At 40.2% G+C, this 22660-nt stretch overlaps 2 protein-coding genes across 9 annotated transcripts in view; both read right to left on the reverse strand.

Annotated features, from left to right (window-relative positions):
• Window positions 1-2554: 2554 nt before the first annotated feature.
• On the reverse strand, window positions 2555-9399 carry MRPS10 (mitochondrial ribosomal protein S10). The gene is made up of 7 exons (XM_009096439.4): window positions 9307-9399; window positions 6180-6238; window positions 5999-6071; window positions 4799-4938; window positions 4212-4320; window positions 3013-3102; window positions 2555-2743 (listed from the first exon to the last, which is right to left on the reverse strand). Exons 1-7 carry the CDS (start codon window positions 9340-9342, stop codon window positions 2657-2659), a joined length of 594 nt encoding a protein of 197 aa, XP_009094687.2. The 5' UTR covers window positions 9343-9399; the 3' UTR covers window positions 2555-2656.
• A 2296-nt stretch (window positions 9400-11695) lies between these two features.
• Window positions 11696-22660, reverse strand: part of TRERF1 (transcriptional regulating factor 1) — a 98728-nt gene continuing 87763 nt past the window's right edge. For all 8 annotated transcript variants that reach the window (XM_030235529.2, XM_030235527.2, XM_030235528.2 and 5 more), the window contains 7 exons: window positions 22359-22462; window positions 21071-21146; window positions 16248-16336; window positions 15298-15411; window positions 14421-14609; window positions 13788-13996; window positions 11696-13160 (listed from right to left, as the gene is read on the reverse strand). In XM_030235529.2, coding sequence (XP_030091389.2) covers window positions 12839-13160; window positions 13788-13996; window positions 14421-14609; window positions 15298-15411; window positions 16248-16336; window positions 21071-21146; window positions 22359-22462 — 1103 coding nt within the window. In that variant the 3' untranslated portion in view covers window positions 11696-12838. The remainder of the gene's footprint in view (window positions 13161-13787; window positions 13997-14420; window positions 14610-15297; window positions 15412-16247; window positions 16337-21070; window positions 21147-22358; window positions 22463-22660) is intronic.

Raw genomic sequence — 22660 nt, forward strand, 5'->3', positions numbered from 1 at the left:
GGAAATTGTCCTAATCCAAACCATTCCACCGACCTGCTTTACCCAGTACCCTGCAGCACTCAGACAGCAGCAGCAGCAGTTGGCTGTGCCCAGCAGCAGAAATTCCCTTGGCAGGTTCTGTCAAAGCTAACATATTATGTAACAACTCGTAAATAAACGATTTCAAACTAGCAGGGTTTTTTGGTGAAGTTGGCAGTCATGCTCTGTAAGAGGAAAAATATTGCCAATCAATCCCACTTCTGTCAGGAATGTGAAAAAGGCAGTACATTTTTATGTTGCAAAATTGTTTCTTGTTTACTTTCAATTTGGCATTGGGAGACAGCAGGAAGAGCAGGAGTCTGTTCAGAGCTGAATCAGGAGAGCTCAGGAACTCTTTGGGGATTGCATTCTTGTGTGTTAAAAAGGGAAAATTATAGGACCTTGGTGACAGTAAGCTTGTAGCTCAGACTCCAGTGTTGTTTGTACACTCTTTCCAAAATTCTGGCTATGGTATTTCACACTACTTTGTGGTGTTTCAGTCTGCTTTTTAATATTGACTTATAAAAATGCATGGATATCATTATTTTGTTCTGAATGCCAGCATTTGCTTCTGTGACCACTTAGTCACACTTCTTTTCACCAGAATGGGGAAGTTTTTCTAGCAGCTTAGAAGATTTGGTCCTGTAGCTTGAAGTCTATCCTCACCCCCTTTTCCTCTCTCCATCCTGACTTCAATTTAACCATTGAAACCAAAAATTATATTCCTGGAATTGTTTCCCTCTTTCTGCTCAACTCCTTCCCCCCTCCTCCCAAATCCTTGTGTGAGAAGGATCCTACTTGGACAGTATCTGGTGTTCAGGATTAAACTACTTAAAATGTTGTGGTGCCATTGACATTTGTCTCAGAAGATGTTTTTCCCAGGAAATGAGCACCTCAGCTCTCTGTCGTGAGGCACGGGCAGTAAAACAGCACTGATGCTGATTCCCATAGACCAGGGAACATGTAACCACTGTTATATGATAATCTCTTTCTTAAATTAGATCTCTCCACTTGTAAATTTTAAATAAAATCTTTTAAATGAACTTGTAAAATCACCCTGGAGCTCCTAGTTACTAACATGGTAACATATCACCAGCAATGTTCTTTTTACAGATTTTTTATGCCCCAGCATCTCTGATTCCAGCAATAATATTGGAAAGAAAAGGAAGGAGAAAAGCTTGCATTATTTGAAATCTGTTCTGCTGACCCCATTCTGTCAGCAACGACAACTAAACCCTGTCAGCAGAAATGTGCTGCTTCTACCTGTGCATCTCCAGCACTTTTATCTGCATGACGTTCCAGAGACAGATGGTTTATAAAAGCCATTTCCTTTATTTTAGAGAACTCTACTAATATGAACAGAACAGATTTGTTGGCTTATTGAATCCACTCTTTTGTGTTACACCAACTCCCTTTCATGCCTTTGTTCATACCTGCTTTTCCACCTCAGTTTCGCCCTGTCCCTTGTGAGATTTTTTCATTTTTGTGTATGTTTTTAATTGAAACAAATGTGTTTTCTTTCTATCCAAATTCATGAATGGAGAGCTAAAATTTCAAACCAATCTGCCCTAAGTTTCTTAGGCAGCGTAAATTACATGATGGACTCTCGTATATAGCTTATAAAGTTGAATGTTTATTTATTTATATTGTATGCACTTCTGTGGATATAATGAAAAGAAAGATGTGTAAGCCACAATGCTGGCTTGTTGCAAGGAGAAAGGTAAGAAAGGAGTTCATGTCTTCCCTTTCTGTGCATCACTCCTTTCATATTCAAACTGGAATTCTAGCAAGGTAGGAATGTGATGCACATTCCTGTGAAGCACAAAGCTCTGCTGTGATGCATGGAACATCCCACGGGGCATACACTGCCTTTGTTTAAGGGAATGAAATTGCTGATCCTGATAATTTTGCTATATGGATGCAAAATTATTATGGATGGGCACTTCAGACAGGGATCATTTAAACTTTGGATGTCTGACTCCTACAAACACAAAAGAGCATGCTCAAACTCTGAGTCCATAAATACTGCAACTACAAATTTTCTGACTGAAAAATCAGAGGAGCTGGTCAGTAGAAAGGAAGATTATTTGAGAGAAAACCTAAAGCAATGGTTGGAGTGTTGCTGTTGGCACTCCCTAAAAAAAAGTGGCAGGAAGCAAAAATGGAGAAATGTGGTATAAGTAAGAAAAAAGAAGATGGGAAATAGTTTACCCGACAAACTAGTTTATCCAAAATTGATATATTTATAACAGTCTGGCATCCTTAATATTAAACATGACACAAATGTGAAGTGGATTTGGAAGAACTTCAGCATTCAGAAGCCATCTAGTATCAAAAGGAGATGGTGAATTTATGTATATATACACATCCTTTTACATATATAAGTAAAAGTAAACTTTAGCTTTCCACAAACTTATTATAAATTACCACAGTCACCAATCACAGAACACAGTAAACCTTTCTCTCTTTATAGCAGTTCAGTCTACATGTACTGGACTTATGAGCAAAAATAACTTGATGAAACGAGTTTATACAATTTCTTTATAAGAGAACCTTTATTTAACAATGGACTGTCTCAGTAAAGGAGTTGATAGGAGCAATGAATTTCAGTACTAATGGAGCCAAGTACCTGGTGTGTTCATGACTTTACTTCAGTTTCTTCTACTTGAGGTAGTGTATCCCAAACAGGTTTCTGAATGTGTTCTGGTATTTTCTCTATCTTAGTCTAAAAGGAAAGAAAAACAACCACTTACTGTACCAGTCAGCTAACATCTAACTACTTTGCTTTATTTATTCTGGTTTGAGACATTAATCAGATTTAAAATGCCACCTTGTGGCACTTCCAAGCAATACAGCCTCTTTACCATCCAATATTTTGGAAAATCTTCCTATCAAACTGCACCCATTTTCTCTGTTGACTTTCTAAAGACTTCAGTAGTTACTGGTACTTGCATCAGGACTCATAACAGTTAATAGTGTGGGGTGGAAACTGACCTTTTTCACTTCCATGGCAACCCCTTCAGGTAAGTTTCTTTGCACGTACTCCAAGTATACTGCAGCAGTACTGCTTGTTAGGTATTTTAACTAAAACAGAAAGAATTTTTTTTTAATGAACTACTATGAATTCAAACAGAATTAAAAAAAAAACTTGCCCTGGCTTCTTTAGCCCTTGCTATGGGGACCAAACATCTTACAGGAAGCCAACTCCCATAATATTCCAAACAGAAGCAGTTCATCTGTACTCAACTCTCATGCAAGTGTAAAGTAGTTACTTCATCCCACAGAACTGCATATGCTGCCTGGAAGCACATGGCACTGGTTATGATGGAAGTGGTGGTTCTTAACACTGCAGGTATCAGATGAAATCAATTACAGATTACACAAGAATCGCCAGCTTTTCTATACTGCCAAAATTCAAGCCTGTTATAAATCCTGCAACTCCAGAGTTCCACTGAAACACTGGTTTTTTTAGTTTCTCCTGGTTCCACTGAATTACTGATCCTTTAGGTTTTCCTGGAAGGCAAAAATAGGGCTTATGGTCTGCGGGCAGCCACTCATACTGCACTCATGTCAGGGGACTTGGAAGTCCCATTTTGCTAAGCACTGTACAAATATACAGTAAGACACCCAGGAGCCACAAAATGCTGGAAGTAAACCTTTCTTCTAAGAAAGTCAACCACAGCTGCATTCTAAACCATACAGATGTCTGTCTCATCAGCCACAGAGCTGGTGGTTTGCCTGTGCTTCCTTTCTTCTATTTCCTACATGCAGTTTTAGTTTGCCACATGATGCTGCGCAGGACAAAAGTATGTCTGCTCAAAAACATCAGACCAATTCACAGAGAACAGAACCCTTAGTTACTGGCAATGCCAATCATTTAGCTGCATCTTCTTCCCTTCCTGAGAAAACTCTCATCCCAGTGATTTTTGTAAACCAAGACACACATACACACATCAATTCTACCTTACTTTCTTTAGCCATTTTTTCAGCTCTTAAGATAATGGTAAAAATAAAAAACTTTTTGGTCCAAAAATTATGTAGGCTGTGCATAACTCACATTGTGTTTTATATAACTAGGTCAGCTGTTTTCCAATATTGTCCTGCATTCTCCTCGCCAAAACATTTTCATTCTTGCATTAGCATGTAGCATCTTTGAATTGTGCCCCTAGAACAATTGTTTCCTTCTTTCTTACCTCTAAACACATGTAATGTGTTCTCATTTCATACTGAACTCTGTGCTTCTTGTAAATGTGTACAGATTTGAGAAGTGTAAATCGCTCTATCGTCTTTGGGGGTTTATCTCTGAGCAAAGAAGAAAAAGAAATTTTCATGTTATATAAAGGATGATAATACAAGTTTATCTGAAAGAGTATGCTGAAATCTCTGTTCTTATTTGACATTTGGAAGATCTACAAGGAAATATCAAACACTGGTACAGTTTGTTATTAACTCACATGGGCACGACTAACACTCAGGTATTAACCAGCACCGGATCAGGGAAGCTACAGCACTGACAGCTGTAGTGAAAGTACTGTCACTGTCTTTCATGTAGATAAAAAGCACTTCCACTATGGCAGTGCTGAGTGCAGAGCTGCTGCTGCTTTCTCATCACTGTCCTGTCATCAAAGAAGTGTTAGGTCTATAATCTGAGGGAAAAAAGTCAGATTACAGCCATTTCTTATAAAAAGAAAAAAAAATACTTCCACGCAGAGGACCTGAATTACAGTAGATAACAAAAGAAGCATCTCACTCCATATCACTCTACAGATCAGTTACTTACACTTTTTCAACAGAGATGCCAAGTTCTTTAGCTGCAAGCACTGCAAAATATTCATAGCTGTCCAACACAGCTTTATCGTGGCCTTTAACTAAAATGGACAATCTCTTGTACAGTGTTTCTGGCTCATCTGAAATAGACACCTGCATTTTTGAAGAAAGGACAAGAGTTACCACACCACGTTCTCCTTAATTAATGCATGCACTGTGTATTTCCTTAGTCTGCATGCCCCATTTCTAAAAGAGCAAAAACACCCCACAACCTATTGAGCTGCTTATTTTAGTTTATCTAACAGAATCTGCCTGTATTACCTTGACTGACAGGTCTCAGTCTACCAGGGAAGGCAAAGTGTGAAGAGATAGCTAACCTCTGAACATTTAGGTAAAATTTCTTCTACCAAAAAAGGAATGTCAGATAGATATAAGGAAGACAACACTAGCAACAGCAAGAACAAAACTCATTGTTGAAGCAAGTCTGGAACACTATTTGTATTTTATAGAGCAGTGTGCAAATACCCAAGAGTTTGCTTGGGTATGGAAATTAAATAGACCATTATGGACAGCAACCAGAATTCTCACTGTACTAAGCTCTAAGACTACTTTAAACACAGTAGTCTTCCCCAGGTGTTTTGACCTTCATGTTTGTACAAGAGCAAGTTTATGACTTTTTATGACTTTTATGAAGTTAGAGCTTCAATTTCTGATTGTCTGAGCTCACTGTGATCACTGGAAGAGCCTTAATGAGTGCAGAAGTGCTGATTTTCCCAGAGGTTCACTCCTAGTCAGTCTAGCACACTAAATGCAGCATGTACCAGCCACAGCAGGAAGGCTGGATCAGCACTGTAGATCTAATACTGCCTGTCAGATGTTTCTGAAGCCCTTGTCAAAAGGCTGCTAAGCTGCCGCAGGCATTGAACTGAATATGGCCAAAAAGTTGGTATTTCATAGAGTTATAGCTGCACAGCAAAGGGAGAAAGTTACTGAGAGGCAACTGTGAGCTACAGAAATCTTGTTAGGGAAAAAAAAGAACCCACACCAAACCAGACCTCAAATACCAATAATATAAATTATTTATTTCCCTATGACAAATTTGACATCACTAAGGCAGACCTTCAAAAAGCTGCCAGAAAAGAATTCAAGTTTTGCTAGATGTCCTTTTTATTACTAAGAAAATATATAAAATACTCTGCTACAGAACACTCACCAAAGGATTAGTCTTAGGCTCCTGTGTATCACCATGGGATCCAGCCAGCCGTGCTCCCATCAAGTTGGAGCTCCTAGAAATACAGTCATGGGGAAAGCATAAAATAAGTTGTTAAAGTTGGATTTGATTTTTTCAGGGACTATGGAGGAGCAGTGGAAGGAGGAGGGGCTGTTACACTTACGGAAGAAAATGCTGCTTTTGCATAATTCTGCTTGCATAACTGACAGGAAAAGCTGATCCCTGTATAAAACAGATAAGTTATGTTATGGTGATTTTCCCCAAACCAGAAAGCAGCCAGTTAATACTGGTTTATTAAAGATTTCTTTTTTGCACACCAAAGCACAGCACATTCCTAGGCACTGATGTGACAAACTAGGAAGTTTGCTCCATTGGAAAATACAGGAAAACAGGAGCATGGAAATGTATTTCAGTACACAATAGCACCTAAAAAAAGAAGCACTTTAAGGGCACAGTAACAGTATGCACTTACCACTGAGGCACCTGAATAGCAATCACGAGCATATTTTTAACAGAAAAATGTATTTTTGTGGCATCCAATGCCATTTCTGTGTACAATAATATTTTGTCTTTAGTTTTACTTTCATGGTACAACATACATAAGTTTTGTCATGTGACAAGCCTAAGCAGGACTTTAAAAATTAACTGAAAGCAGTGTCATATAAATGCAAAAATTTAGTCTGTGAATTTAACTAGAAATTTACTGATTTTTTTTAAGAAAAAAATTCCTTGTGATTTTGAACACTTGTTCTTTTGAAGAGAACATTTAAATAAAAATACTTCTTAGAAGCAAATGAACCATCTTTAAAAGATAACATGATTTTCTGTGTTAGAAAAGCAATGTTGTTAATTATATGACACTACTAGCTTTCCTACTAGAATAATTGTTCCCTTCTGAACATTATGTGGCTTCTAGCTTCCTTCCACTAATTCTTAATTTGGCAAAGTTATAGACTGACTGCTCGAGGGGGAGAAAAAGGAACTGTCGCTTATCAGAACCTCAGGGCTGTAGCAATATGTTGAAGCCAAATTAGTTACTTATCTTGCCCCTTGATGCTCTTTTTTGACATGTGCTGGAGTCACAGCTTTAAGAGACAAGACAGATATCCCACCCAGGAGTTATACAGGTGACTGTCTAATCAAATAATCAGGAAACAGCCAGACTTTACACTTTTTCAGGTAATCTTACTGTAGTTGCCCGTGGATATGCATAACTGACACTATGATACTACTAGATCCCTAACCTTTTCCAGTAGGCATCATACATTCGCTGTACATCAGCAGTGAGCAAAACTTTTCTGAAGTGATTTTGCCTCAGTCACAATTTATCCAGCACAAATGCTGCTTCCCATAAAGAAGATGTCTGCAGGAATAGACAGGGGAGATTTCTGTTTACAACACTGACTATGGTACTCCCCTTAAGCAATCCTTTCAAATCCAGATCTTCACAGGGGCACTGCTGTTACATTCTTTAAGTGAATAACAAAATTGGCAATTTTGGGAGCACTGAATATTTGTCACTGTAGTTGATAATCATTCAGAAGGTTTCAAAGTTAATGCTGGGAACCACCTGAGCCTTAACAGCTAAAAGTAGTGAAATACAGCTGTAATTACCTATTGACATCTAATAAAATAGAGGGACAAGAGCACATAATGACAGGACAAGGGGGAATGGCTTCCAACTGAAAGAGGAAAGGGGCAGATTAGAGATTAGAAAACAATTCTTGACTGTGAGGGTGGTGAGGCACTGGGACAGGCTGCCCAGAGAAGCTGAGGATGCCTCATCCCAGGGAGTGTCCAAGGCCAGGTTGGTGGGGCTCTGAGCAACCAGACCTAGCAGAAGGTGACACTGCACATGGCAGGGGGGCGGAAATAGATGGCCATTAAGGTCCCTTCCAATCCAGGCCTACGACTCTATGGCAAAATTATGTTGACATTTGCACCTCAAGTGTCTCTTCCTGAAGTCAGAATGCTGCCTTCCTTCCATTCAATGCCAATACAAAGTACAGTCACAATCAGCTGACACCACTTCAGGAAGCAGACAGGCCATAAGCATAAAAGACTATTCAGTGCAGGGCTTAAGCTGTTTGTGCAAGTACATGACACAGAATCTGACCCCAGATGACAAATGTAAGGCTATTAACTGTAATCATAACTGAATTTTTTATCACTTTTGGGTTTTTTAATGCTTGTGCATATGCAGTCTATGCTATGTATTCTTTTACTTATAACTACTTGACTTCGTAATAAGAATTTATTATTTGCATGCAAAGATAAATGCACTCATAGTGTATTGTACTATGTGGTTTTAGGTACAAAAATTTCAGTCTTAATGCAATAAAAATGAATAAAACAAAACCTGATGAAGCAACAGAGTCCTGTCCCACACACTAAGGTCTGCAGCCTTTCCAATATTCTATGATTGTGCATGTTATTCCTACCACATGCCATCTCCCTTTGTTACTAAATAAGCAGATCTGCATTAATTCAAAAGTTTTTGTAACATTAAATTAAAGGTGCTCTATGCAAATTTTGACAAAATGATACACTGAATACCTCAAGTGCTAGATATGACATTCAGTGGGCAGGAATTCGTAAACAGCTTCACTGCCTGATTTAATGATGTGCTCTTGCTAATGGCCACCATAGAAGGTGGAAATGACACTCAAAGACTGCAATATAACAGAACCAAGACGTTGCACAAAACATAATTACCCCTCTCCTAGTGCAAAATAGCCTTAATTTTGTTTTTGGCTGAGAGTCTCTGAAGTGTCGGGGGAGACAGATGCTGAAAGGCAAGTCCAGAACACACCGCATAGACAGAAGAGAGTTTAGGGCTTCAGAAAATCCAATTTTCTCAATTTGAGAAAAAGCAATCACTGTTTTTAAGTCCAAACTAGCAAACGTCATCAGTGCACTACGCTTTCCTATTATTTTACGTGGTAACTTCCAAACTTTGAAACTTTTTAGACTAGAACCTCGCCTAGCACACGGCCTCCAAATCCAAGCCACCTATTCTTCACCATCCCTTCCACCCGGACTAACTACGGGAAAACCACAGAACTGCAGCGAAGAGTTCTGAGGACCCGCCAGGCGATGAGGGCGTGCAGAGGCACAGCCCCACGCTGTGCAGCCCCAGCCCTCCCGGAGCCCGAAGGACAGCATTTGCCACGTCCCCTTTTCCCACTCCCCTCAGGAATGAAGACGCCGAGGAAGAGGAGGAGGAGGAGGAGGAGGAGGAGAGGAGGAGGCGGACGCTCCCGCGTCTCCTCTCCCGCCGCACACCGCACCTGACAGAGCCGCCGACACAGCCAGCCCGACGCCATCTTGGCTCCGCCCCTGCCCGCCCTGCCTCGCCCGGAAGGAGAAGCGCGGCCGTGGCGGCGCCTCCTTCCCCGCTGGGGCGGCTCGGCCCGCGGGGCAGCGCTCGGCGGTGCGGAGCCCAGCCGGGAGGTCCCACGGCGCCGCAGGAGCCGTACGAGCCCCAGCTCGGCTCCCCAGCCCAGTTCCCGCCTCCCCCGAGCGCTGCCTCGGAGCAGCGGCTCCCCCTCAGCCGCTTCCCGCCAACGGCGGCTGCCGGGCCCCTCAGGCGCTCCCCGTCCTGTTCTCTTGGAATCCTTTCAAAAACCCCAAACCAAACCAAAACCAATTACACGAATCCTCGTTTTCAACTTTCTCCCCGCTCTTAAAAATATTTCAAAAAGGCATACAAGCCCGTTAGAGCAAAACCCATTCCACTGTATTTTACCGATATATAAAAATGACTGGCAATGGCACATAAACCCCTTTCTTTTCACACCTACAGAGAGCGGTTAATAATACAACACAGCTTCCGATCGGCACCAAATCTTTGAAGCGGGTAGGGAAATAAATAAGTGCTAATTTATGCCACTAACCATCCTTAAATACACACAACCAGGTAGGTAGTGTAGAGTGCGATTAACCTGAAATTAAGCTGTGTGCAAGTCAAATGCTAAACACGAGAACCTGAAACCAGCATAGATCACAAGCTCTATCAAATGTATATATATATTTTATTTTGTTACTTCCTTTGCCACCTAAAATTACAGTCCGCTTTTTACACTAAAACGCCTAAAATATTTACATAACCATCTTCTAATAAAATAACAGTTAAATATTGAAAATAAGATTTTTCTCATAAAATATGTTTTCTGTATGTACACGTTTTATCAAAGAGGACTAGCTCCAATATTGAATAGTTTTCCATCAACAACCATCAGCAAGAAAAAAGTTTTCTGAAACAAAACTATGTTCAACTCATGTACAAATAGGCAGAACAGCACATTTAACATCAGCCAATGCAACACTTAACGACGAAGTCAATGTTTGAGGCCTAAATCATGTACTGCTTAGGAAATGTGCATTTCTTTTTTTTCCTTTATGAATAACTTCTTTGGTTATCATTGTTCTATTCTTGGCTGTACAATAAAACAGCACCCAATTAATGTTACTTAACCAGGCATATGTATGTGTATATATATATATTTATAGGTACTAAGTTTAGCACAGGTCCTGTGCAACTGTTACTAAAAGTGTCACTGTAGATTCTTTAATATAGAGCTGCTCTTCAGAATTAAGCCCCTAAATTTCTACTGTATTTCGCTCAGTTCTTCAAGCAGAACTCTGATTTCAATCATCATTCTACTTAAACAGTTTTTAACCACAGGAACCTGAAAACCTGTCCATTTTCCAGTGAAGAGCCTTTCTCACAAAGATCCTTAAAGGGTTAAAATGATACAAGCTTGTGGGAGGAAGAATAGACTCTGCGGGGCTGTTTCTAACAGAGACTCCTGAAAGCCAACACGTTTTAATGCTCACAAAAAGCCTCCACTTTGCAAACCACGAAGACTTGCAGTATCTATGAGATTTTTTGTCAGTGGGTCTTGCTGGTGGTACAGGGCTGAGCACCCAGTCTGCTGAACCTGGGTTGCATATGGCCCCTGTGAAATGGACAGGAACTGCTGGGGAATGTGCTGAGTGGCAGCTTGGGAAAGAAAAGGCTGCTGCTGCCTGATCTCCTGAAGCTCAAGGGTACAATGACTGAGAACATCACCTCTTATGTGACAGGATAAATTCCACCCACTGGTGAAACCCTACTGCAAAAACCTCTGGAAAACCCCACAGAACACTAAAACAACCACGTACACAGGAACTTCACTAACCAGAAACTGAGAAGTTATTTCCATTCTCCTGAAGGGCTGTTCTTTAGCATCAGAACATTCGACCTTAAGTAGAAACTTGAGGTCATTTGGCTTCACATATTTGGCTTTGACAGAGAAGGCACCTCTCTCTGTCAGTGGGTCCCACTGGCTCTGAACTTGTGTGGTCCGGTAACTCCTAAAAAGTGCTGTGATTTACCCTCCTTTTGCATAGTTAAACAAGGATAAGAAGTAGAAAATAAGACCCACCATCCCTCAGATTCTGATGAAGATATTAGGAATATGGCAAAAGAACCCAATAAAATAAAACCCAACTTATTAAAAAAAAACCCAAACAAACCTGAAGCCTGGAAGATCTGAAATAAGTCTTATGAAGTATTTTATAAAGTTAACAATACTTCTCTACTGTGCAAAATACACAAGAAAATCACTGCTGCTGCCTGTGAGAGCTCTGCAATCAGCATTTGTATTCTGTAATTAAAGGTCCACTCAACCTAACTCCATTTCTTCCTTGTTTTATTCTGCAACGTACAATTCTTTCATATCCTGTTTAATCAGAGAACCAAATCTAAATTTATATAAACTCAGGTGTCAGGTGTCCAGCACGTAGATCTGAACCTAAGGGAGGAGAAATGGTCATTAAACAGCAACATCAACTCACCTCTGCAGCATGTTTAGAGTAAACAAACAACAGCTGAACTTGATGTAATGAAGAGGACTGAAAATGGCACAAGAATAACACATATACCCAGGTGCTGAAAGCATATCAGTCTCTTTTCCAATGGCAAGAATGCTTCCCTGTGTTTGCCTGGCGAGAGAGCAAGCATTGCTTGAGCACACACTCCCCTAAAATCACAGAGATGGCTATTCCACAGTGTGATTTATTGTCACGGGACAATATTTCCAGTGCAATCTGATTACCAAGGCAGCGTTCCCGATTCAGTGCTCCCATCAGAGGATGTGAACCATAGAACAATCATTTTCATTCTTCAATCCTGGAAATTAGGTCATTTTCAAATCAGCAGATCAAAACCTTGCTAAAATGGAATGTCTAAAATGTCCTGTGTTACCAAGACAGAACTGAAAATGAACTGTGATATTACTAGCTCTTTCACGGTTAAGCCAGATCTTTTCTTCCTCCATCTTGCTTAAAATGGCAGCACTAAGACAAAAAATGTAATCGTAGCTTTAAGAGAGATGACATTTACTCTCTAGAAGATGCTGGAAATGATCCAATATAGACAAAAAAAATGTTTCATCAGAAGTGTGTGAAATTTATTCTTGTAATTGGGGTAAAATGAAACTTGGAAGAGTTAAAGACTAAAGATTCTACCAGGACCATCTGGTAGGAACCGATAGCAGAACCATGAATTTGTGTAATTAGTGGCCTTGGAAGTTATCAGCAAAAAGAGCTCAGATAAAAACACCTTATAAGAATATTTGTACCAATTATTTATTTTTTACCCCAAAACACAAATTAATTAAAAAAAAGGGAAAAAAGCATTTTTTTTTTCTAGACCTGGATAAAAGAATTATAATTTTCAACAGGTAGTTTACAATCAGTGGGAATAAACAAGCAGTCCAGGTTTCCTGATTGATCCATTCAGGGTGTGCTCAGTAGCTGTCTATCAAACAGTTTTATTTACAACTCAGCATCATCCTGCAGTAGATCTGGATCTTCATCATCCAGTAAGAGGTCAGCATCCATGACTTCATTCTCTTCCATGACATCACCCAGATCCGGAACAACATCATCATCAATGTCACCAACATTTTCAACATGTTTAACCAAGCTCATGTGATCCAAGGGGATCAAACTATGCCCAGCTGGCCCAGTAGTTCTTGCAATAGTGGCTGCCATTTCTGCTGCTACAGCAGCTTTCTGAGCCTTCTGCCTTTGCTGTTCTTCGTGTTGTCTGTGAGTCTTCATATGAGCATTGCGGCTTTTGATTTTGAAAAAGACCCTAAATTTTAAAGGAAAAAAAATCAGATTAAAATGCACTGCTTTTGATGAAATGAGCCAAAAAAGACTCAACAACTTATCAGTACATTTGCTTCCTTGTCCTGAAATAGAAGTCAGTGAAGTCTGCAATGCCATGGTGTGAATTTCAGGGACATATTACCAGATTTATACATCCTAATGGTATCAAAATGGCCTACTCTGATTTTGCCAGAGGTAGTTTGTAGCTGCCACACCTGCTTTAGTATCTGTGCACATCCTAATTTTCCCTCTATCAGTTTCACAACCATCTTGCACAACAGGGAGAAAGTGAAGGATTACCACGATGGACAAGTTCAAGCACAGAAACACACAGAAAGTTGCCCATTGTCACATCCAAGTCAGTGATGAAGCAGGACGCTGGAATGTCAGACGTAAAAATTCTAGCAGGTAAGTGGGAAATAGGAGTAAGTACTGCAGGGGCATCCAAAATGTCATGCAAACCTATCTCTGGCAGTTTTGGTAAGAGAACATATCATCTAGGGGGAAAACTTCTTCCAAGACAATCAAAATACAAAGTTTGTTCACAGCACTGCTGATCTGGAATCTCAACAGGCAAAGGCGATGCTGTACTGCAGACAGTCACACTTACTTGCCACACTCCTTGCAAGGAAAAATTGTTGTTGGGTCAGTCTCGCCGCTTGTTGTGCTGTGGGCAGGTGAGCTCTTGATGGAGCAGTATCCGCTCTGGGTACCGGATTTCTGCTTCGTGCCGGGAATGGTGCAGCGTGTTTTCGTCACCTGGTTTGTACCTCCGTGAATGCGCGCGTGGCCATTCAGCGCTTGTCGGGAACTGAACACCTGCCAGGGAGCGGGGTGGAGGGAAGGGGAAAAAACAACCCCAAGAAATCACAAGGCAACACTGGAACTGCCCAAAGTAGGATGCTGAATGCATATCTCAACAGAACAAGCGTACATGTCTAATATGCACCATCTACTTGCTCAAATGGTGCTTGCTTTCAGCAATATCCCACTATAATTGAAGATAGTCACAAAAAAACAAAGCAGTGAGCTGTCCTATTATTAAAGTTGTGTAACTTAATTGGAGCTGTTGCCATCTAGTATTTCTAAAAGGTACATCATCTCAGAATTCAGTTTTCTGTACAGCTCAAACTGCTTCTATTTTGTGGGGTGGGAATTAAAAGAGTCAAAATCAAATTCACTAGTTTACACATATGACCACCACCACCAGCCTCTCCCCATTAAGTATACTAAACTCACGTACAGCGCCACAGTTTGGCATTTCACAGATGAAGGAGGATGAAGACAGTGAAAGACCCTGAACGGCAGGTAGATCTATAGGTCCAACAAGAGAGATTGCTGGTGGGTCAGGTGACTTCTGCATTTCCCTTTCTTCCTTTCTGTCTTCTTCAATCTCCTCATCTTCCTCTAACACTTCCTCTTCTCCACTTGTCTAAAACAGACAGCGCATTTAAGGAACACCAGAAATATGGTAAGACAGCACTGGATAGTTAAGACATACACAGTTCTGGAACAGCATGTTGTTTACTCAAGTGTGCTTCCCAGTATCACTGTTTCTTACCATCCTGAATGAACTTCTGGTCTTACTGGAGCTACCACCCCTTAATGGATAAGCTATAGCCCATAAAGCTTCTCTGCAGTGCTCAAGACAGCCTCCATGTGTATTATGGAGCTGTGGCTGCAAAGATCTGCAGCTGCCAGGTGCAGTGCTATCCTCCTGCCATCAGAAAGGCCATGTATGCTGTACTTGTAGTCAAGCTACTATAACAAAACCCCAAAATGACCAACCAAAAAAAAACACCAACCCACAAACCAACACATCCCAAGTGGTATTTGTATTGGAATGTTAGAGCAGTCTTTAGGAGGACACATGGGCACAAGCATAATTTACAGAGGTTTCCCTGGACTACAGTTAGATAATTCACTTTAATCTGGTTGCAGTCCAGCCAAACGAATCTTGGGGTAGCTGAGGTCACAAAATATTCATACAGAACATAATTCAGAGTTATGAAATAATTTCTATTGGAAGATACCTATGTCACCTAATTCAACCTTCTCCTCAAAAAAGGACAAACAAAAATTATCAAGAGTTAAACTTTCTCATCTTCCTTTAGACTTACCAAGCATTCGTCTCTTTTCTTCTCTAAGCGCGTTCTGTGTTTCCGTCCCAAACGCAAGATTTTCTTCCAGGTATAGTAGTATTCCACACATTGTGCAACTGTCTTAGACTTCACCTGTAGTTAAGGAATTGCAGAAATAGTCCTGTCTTAATTTTCTGCTTTCATTCAACAGAATTTTAATATATTCCAATAGGTAGGCTTTGTTCCTCAAAAATTCAAACGGAGGGGAAAAAAAAGGCAGTTTGACTACAACAGGAATGCTCTTGTAGAATAATTCTTTTAAAAATATTTTTCCAGTAAAATTTGCATTGACTTTTTCAACTTCAGTAGATTTCTCTGTGATGCTCTAAACTCCAGACAGAAAATTACTCAGGATATACTCTTGTAGCTCAGTTGTACAGTACCACTGAGAAATCTAGTAATTAAGACTTGACTCACATAAATCCACATATTTTTCAACATTTGAGCTAACAAGTAGGGTATTGTGCCCTGAGATTTATAAGCTTGTCTTTTCTGCTTTGTGGCAGAACATGAAAAGTAAGTCCAAACATGTTTTCTCTTTATTAACAGGTTTCAGCCCCTCCTGGCACCAGGCTCAATGCCAGTGACTCTGGTACCTTGTAACAAACTGCCAGAGAACACCAAGATGGTAAGAGAAAACCATACTTGTCCCACACATAAAATGCCATGATTTGGATTCCAGGTGTGAAAACTTTCACATGTAATAACAAGAGGAACAACTTTTAATTATTTATAACTGTTTTTTACTGGTATCTAATGCACAGGTACAACCAATGAATACACCACTCCTATTGGTGTTCTTGTAACCACTGCTGCCTCTATGCCTGCAACCAGCTGGTCTGGCACTGGAGGGAAAATGGAGACGAACATCGTACAGCAAAAGGGGGAAAAAAAAACCCCAGCAATTGACAGAACAGAAATAACCTTACCATTTTCTGTACAAATATGAAATCTTTGCTGTAGGTGGACAATGCCTCTTTGAACAGTCTCCTTTCTTGATGTGTCCATTTGTCAGAGCCTTAAAAAGAATGTGAAATCATTATGAACGATAAAAACTCACCACCTTTATGCTGATGCCATATCTGAAATGAGAACTAGAAGTCTCAAGCACATGGGAATGATCACTGTTACCCAAATACAAGCATGGCTGTACTAACTCAGACCTGAAGTCCATCTAACCAGTATTTGGTCTCCAGCAGTGATGACAGGCAGTTGCCTAGGAAACAGTAAGATCAGGCAAGCAAATAAAAATGCCTCTCCCTAATTTTTCCCAACCTCTGACCAAGTTGGGCACAGGGGATTTCCTGAGTCTATTGCAATTTGCTTGTTTAGTAACTACACTTTTAAGTGCTGAGCCACACTTCCTTTCAACCAATTAAACTTCTCGTACCCAAAACATCCTTTGCCAGGAGTTTCACAGATCAGTGGACCCTCTGCATGAAGAGCCACCTCCCTTTCTTTGTTTCCTGTCACCCAGTAGCTTCCCTTCATTCTTCAAGTGGAGGAGAAAGTGAACCCAACCTTGACCATCACCCTCATGCTATTCAGAATTGTGTGCCCTTTCTATCACTCCCAAACCTTTGATCCTTACTGCTGTCCCACACTGAACTTTTCCAGTACTAAAACATTTCTATAAAGACAAGAGGACCAGAAAGGCACACAAAAGTCCACATAAAATCCAGGCTTTCAAAGTGGCATCACCATGATTTCTATCCTCTTAATGCTTGATTATTTTTTTAGCTGTTATAAAATACAGTTGATATCTCCTTAGAACTAGCATTACAATCCCAAACTTTTATTCTAATTGAGAAGTACCACCACAGAGCTCATAATTTCCTATGTAAGGATTGAATTGTTTATTCCCACGTATGCCACTTTACATTTGATGACACAGAAGTTCATATATCCTTTTGTTCTCCTTTTGTAAGATCCTTTTGCAGCTCTTCACTTGCATGGTTTAGGAAAAGACATTTAAATCCTCTGTGGCAGAGGTCACAAGGAGGTAGACACTGTAGCAATGTGCAATATGCACAAAGTGTTTTTTGTCATTTAATGGAAGCTGTATATAAAACTTCTGAATATTGTTATTCTGTGCTTGGTCCCCTGGCCTAACTGCCTATGAAAATGTGAAATCAACACTTAAATTGAACGGAATTTATGCTTTCTCAATATTAGGCAAACAGAAGGAACACAGGACTGCTCTGCTGCATCAAAGCAATGTTCTGTTTGTTAGGAGTGGGCAGCATTACATACATTAAAGGAAGGATATGCAAGGAGTCATAAAGTGGATGCCTTTGAAATGACTTACACTATGAGAAGATTCTACTTCAGTCTGACAATTTTTGAAACATCTAAAACTTTTATGAAAAGAAATCCCTCATATTCCTGTCAATGTTACTACTCTCCATAGAAATGCTTGCCTCTGCACTGATTTCAATTAACTTGGGTCTTGGCACCACACGTGGTATTGAACTCTACAAGTTACTTTTGTCTTAAAAAATAGCAATATTTTTAACTGCAAATGTTTTGTTTTTCAGCATCAGCTTCCAGGCTTACAAGCTCAGAGCAGGTATCTCACCACTCTTTTTTATGATGAAAACTACAAAGCTAACTTTTCTGCAACCTGTTTTCTGTAGGCTCTTCCAGTACTGGATATAAGCATGCATTAGTTATTTCCACAGAGATTTACACTTAAAGCGCTCTTAAGCATCAGAGAAAGGCACTGGCTTCAAGCCATGAGTTTTACTTATCCTGTTATCACCCAGAGATCTTTCTGCTGACACACTGCCTTTCCGTCTTTTCCCACCCAGAACCAGCACCATTGCCTTCTTACACAAGCTGTCAGTCATGAGCATTTACCCTCCCTTTGTGCAGGGGTAAATGCACTCAGGTAAATTCAGCCCAGGAGGCTACTCTATTATGCCAAAACATAACTTTTAAAAAGCATGACAACACGGGAGAGATTTTCTTTTTTTCTAGTCATTCTGCTCTCTTGCTTCTACTCCACCCTCCAAAAAAGACAACACAATAAAAATAATAACATGGAATCATTTCCATGAACTAATTTTATTGTACACCTATAGAATATTTGGGCCTTGCATACTTTCCCCAATAGCTGTGGTATTAGCAGAGACCCTTATAAGATTATGCGGGTTAATTGGAAGTAACCTAATTAATAGAATAAATCCTGTGTAGGAAAAGAAACAGAAGAAAAGCTGTTTTTAACTCTGGTTGCTGGGAAACCACTTTTGCTCTTGTTAGCTTGAGGGAGATATAGAGAACGTGCATAGAGAGAGATCTGCAATGCAGCAAAAAGAATTTGGGGCTTTAGAATACAGATCAAATTTTAAAGCTGGTCTTTATGTTTAGATATTTATTCTACATTTTGTTTTACCTGCCATACTGTTTTTGCACTGACATTAAACCAACATATTTAACTGACATTAAATATCTTCTACTCCTTTTGGTGCTTTGGGCCCAACTTGTGGGTTTCAAGGGGGCTACATGTACACCCAGGGAGCCCCATGGAGAGGTAGCTGAAATCCACTTTGCACAACATAGGCTGGGTCTGACCCACAACCCTGTCACAGCACATACAAGAAGCTTCCAGACTGCCTGAAGTTCCCTACATCAGAGACCATCTCTCCTGGAGTTCTCACTGCAGAACTTCAGACCTGAGAAACTCCACTATTCAAAGGAGAACAATTCAAGTGTTTGCAACAGTGGCCCTCTTGTATCAGTTATGTGCTCCCTTTCTTCCTAAACACCATCCTGACAGATGGCAAAGTGTTAGGACAGAGATTAGGGTGTTCTTCCAAGGAGCCCTGGGTCAGCATGTCCAGCTCTCTTGGCACACACCAGAAAATCCTCAGGTGTTACAAGTGGCTTCCTTCACAAGACAACAAGTTTCAAAGGTGAGCTATTTGCCTGAACCCTCATTCAAAGGCAGTGCTAAGGATGAGTTTGGGTATCTGTTGTTTGTGGTATTCTAACAAGTTAACTCTCATAAGCAAGTAGCATGCTTTGTTTCAATGTATTCCACCTTGAAATGTGGCACGCCTGAGAGCCATGATTTCTGAGTATAGAGCACAAAACATGAAGTTATCCCAAACTGATGCCACTTGAAGTCACATTAAAGCTATTCATGGACTAGATTGTGAAAAATTCTCATATGCCTCGAGTGGCTGATTATCAATCAGAAATAAACTGTTATTCAAGAGCTGCTGCACAGTGCTAGAGCAATGCTGTCAATATAAGTTGCAATCACATGTTCCATGCAAAAGCATTAGAAAGTAGTGCTTTGTCTTGTTATTTTATGGCACTTAGATCCAGACTGGTGAGATTTTATTTCATGCTGTGATAAGCACAATCAAACTTTCTTTCCTGCTTAAGAAACAGGGATTCAAAGGTGTCCACAGGCCTCAGTGCTATTTACCAAGGATTAGCATCATCTCATGTGAAAGATCAAACAAAACAGTCTCTTGGCTCCTCCCTGAATCCCAATGAATTATTTTTGAAACTACTGTGAAGTTGCTTTAGTAAAGACTGTTCTTCCTCTGCCACACAGGCAGAATTTTCTTATCTGCTCTACTAATTAGATTGTTTACTGATGAAGAGGCTGTGGGATATCTCCTCATCTTCCTGCTCTCATGCCCTTGAACTGTCTCACACATATTTGGTGTCATCTCTTCCGGCAAGAGACCCTGATCAAAGTTCCTGGCTGATGTCCTCCTTCCCCATCCATTCCCATGTCCACCCTTTGGGCTGCAACACAGCTGCTACCACAGGCACCAAGCACCTCCCTCAGACAAAACTGAAATTATCAGCTACTATTAAACATATTTCTGTTCTTGTTCTCAGGCCAAGGGGTTAAGGAGCTGCTTTACAAAGACTTCTTGTTACTTGGAAGTCTTTCTTCCAGTGGGCTGCTACAGCCAGGAAGTAGACTGCATCTATACCTACCTTGCACAGTGACTGTAACTGAACTGAGTACATGACCTTGGACACTGTGACTGACTGACCACCAGGAGACTCTTGGCTTGTTTCCTATGGAGCCTGAACTGGAAATGAAGTTCTAAATGTCTTATGCAAAACCCTATTCAGTGTCTCAGCAGCTGTCAGCCACCACAAAGCATTAAGCAATAGCACAGGGGGCTGCAGAGGCGAGACATTTGCTATCTCTGTTCAGGTGACACAACTGAAGTCCAAAGGCTTAACACCACATTTGTATTTCACACCAACCCAGACTTTTTTGACTAGATCCCCACACAGAGGCTCTGTAAGCAGCACTAAGATCCTAGTGAGAGTTACAGCACTGCCTCCTTGAAAGGATGCTTGTAATTATCATATTCATTTATTGTGCACCATCACCTCGGAAGAAGCAGGCAGGATGGTAGATTGCTTATGTACCAGAAAATTAAGACACTAATGACACTAAATTATAAATTACAAATAGCAGCAGTTTTAAAAGGAGATGAAATTGTTAAATTTCAGTTTAAAAGAGAAAAAAAAAAACCCACTCAAGGCAGTTTTAAATCTGTAGAATCCTCCACAGCAACATGGATGCAAAGCTTCTGTACATTGTCAGTCATGTATAAAACTGCTAAACTTGCAACAAACAGCTCTGGGAGTACCCTTGGCACTGCCCACATCATCTCTATTAAATGCAGAGAGTGCAACGTGATCCCAAGCTCCAGCCTGGGATGCCAGGCTTGGACTGTGGAACAGATAGAAAGATCACAAGGAAACCTACCAGCATAGTGGTAATTTGACAAAGGATGACACTTCAACCTCACTGGCTTTCTCAACAGCAGCTTTTCAAGAGCAACCTAAATGAAAAAGCAGGGAAAAACAGAATTAGGGAAAGCAATCAGCTGTGGCACAAAACTGCATTTAGAAGACTATTTGGTATGAGAATATGAATTAATTTTCTCCCTTTTCTCTTTTCTGTCATATAAAATCACATCAAATTACTCCAAGGCCCATTAATACTGTACCTCACAGAAGAGCATCTAATGTGCACCTGTCCTGCCTTAATGAGCACAAATGTGACTATTACTTAGCAACTTCCAGCTCTTTCCCTCCCTTCTGCTTGCCACAAACAAATACATTTATAGTGTTTGACTTGACAGTGTTAATTAATACGAATATTTAATGGTTGGTTTGACAGCATTAATATTTATAGCATAAAATATTTTAGAATATCTGTGTAAGTCAACATCTGTCAAGAATGACTGCAAATATAGCTAATCGTCCTTCAGATCAGGAAAACAAAGGATTTATGGATCCCTAAATTTTTTTCCCCTGAAAATGCATACTCTCTGTAAAGCAAATTCCACATCCTGACATTCTCAGACCTCTCACATACAGCTAAAAGGGCCCAAGGAAACTGGGACACGAGCTAAAACCCACTGTATTAGCCAATGCAGTGAGACTCATTCCAGCCCCATGTTTTGTTGCATTTGGTTTTATATTGGCTTTCCAGGAACTGGTGCAAGGGGCCTTGCCTTCCCCTAACACTGGGTAAAATGGATGTTTTGCCTTAGTTAATAACATTCCCATCACTAAACTAATGCAAATATTTGAAATGCATTATTTATATAAGAACTGTGTTCAATTACCTCACAGTTCTGAACAAATAAGTAGATGTGATTGCTGCCCAAAAAAAAGGTTTTGGTTTTTTTTTTTTTTTATAAGGGCTAGAAGAGGACTAAGCTCTCTGTGACCAAATATAAAGCCTGTGAAATATCAGGGCTGGAGCAAGCACTGGGAGACATTCAAAGCCCCAAGGCTATAAACTAAGTAATCTTATCTATATGAAATATACAGTAAGCCTTCAGAGAGGCACTGCTTTGAAATTTAAATTTATTAGAGAATAAAGGGAAAAGTCATTCCCCAAAAATGTTACAGGATGTTTAAAGCATCATCTCAAATCAATCAGAAATCTTTTTTATATAACCATATCTAAATCCATTTAATAAAGCATGCTAATTTATCTGCAGAAGAGGATCATATCTCCCCTTTCAGCTTTTTTATCTTACCATAATATCTCCTTTTGCTTCAAAGAGAGAGTGCAAAGCGTATTCTGAGTTAGTTCCTCCACCAGGTAACACACTGGAACAGCTCATATTTAAAAGGTCTTCCACTGTCAGAAACAAGTCAACATTTTACTGCTAATACAGTAGCCTGTCAGTCAAACATCTGGAGCCAATGATTCTGTAATGCCCCTCAAAGACTACATAGTTCAGGGCAGCAGATTCTTTCACACTTTTTCTCCTCAACATCTCATCTACTTTTTTTAGGATCACTGAGGAGAGGATGTAATGGAGCCCATCCTTGGGAT

This window comes from Serinus canaria, chromosome 3 (assembly GCF_022539315.1).
Source record: "Serinus canaria isolate serCan28SL12 chromosome 3, serCan2020, whole genome shotgun sequence".
NCBI lineage: Eukaryota > Metazoa > Chordata > Aves > Passeriformes > Fringillidae > Serinus > Serinus canaria.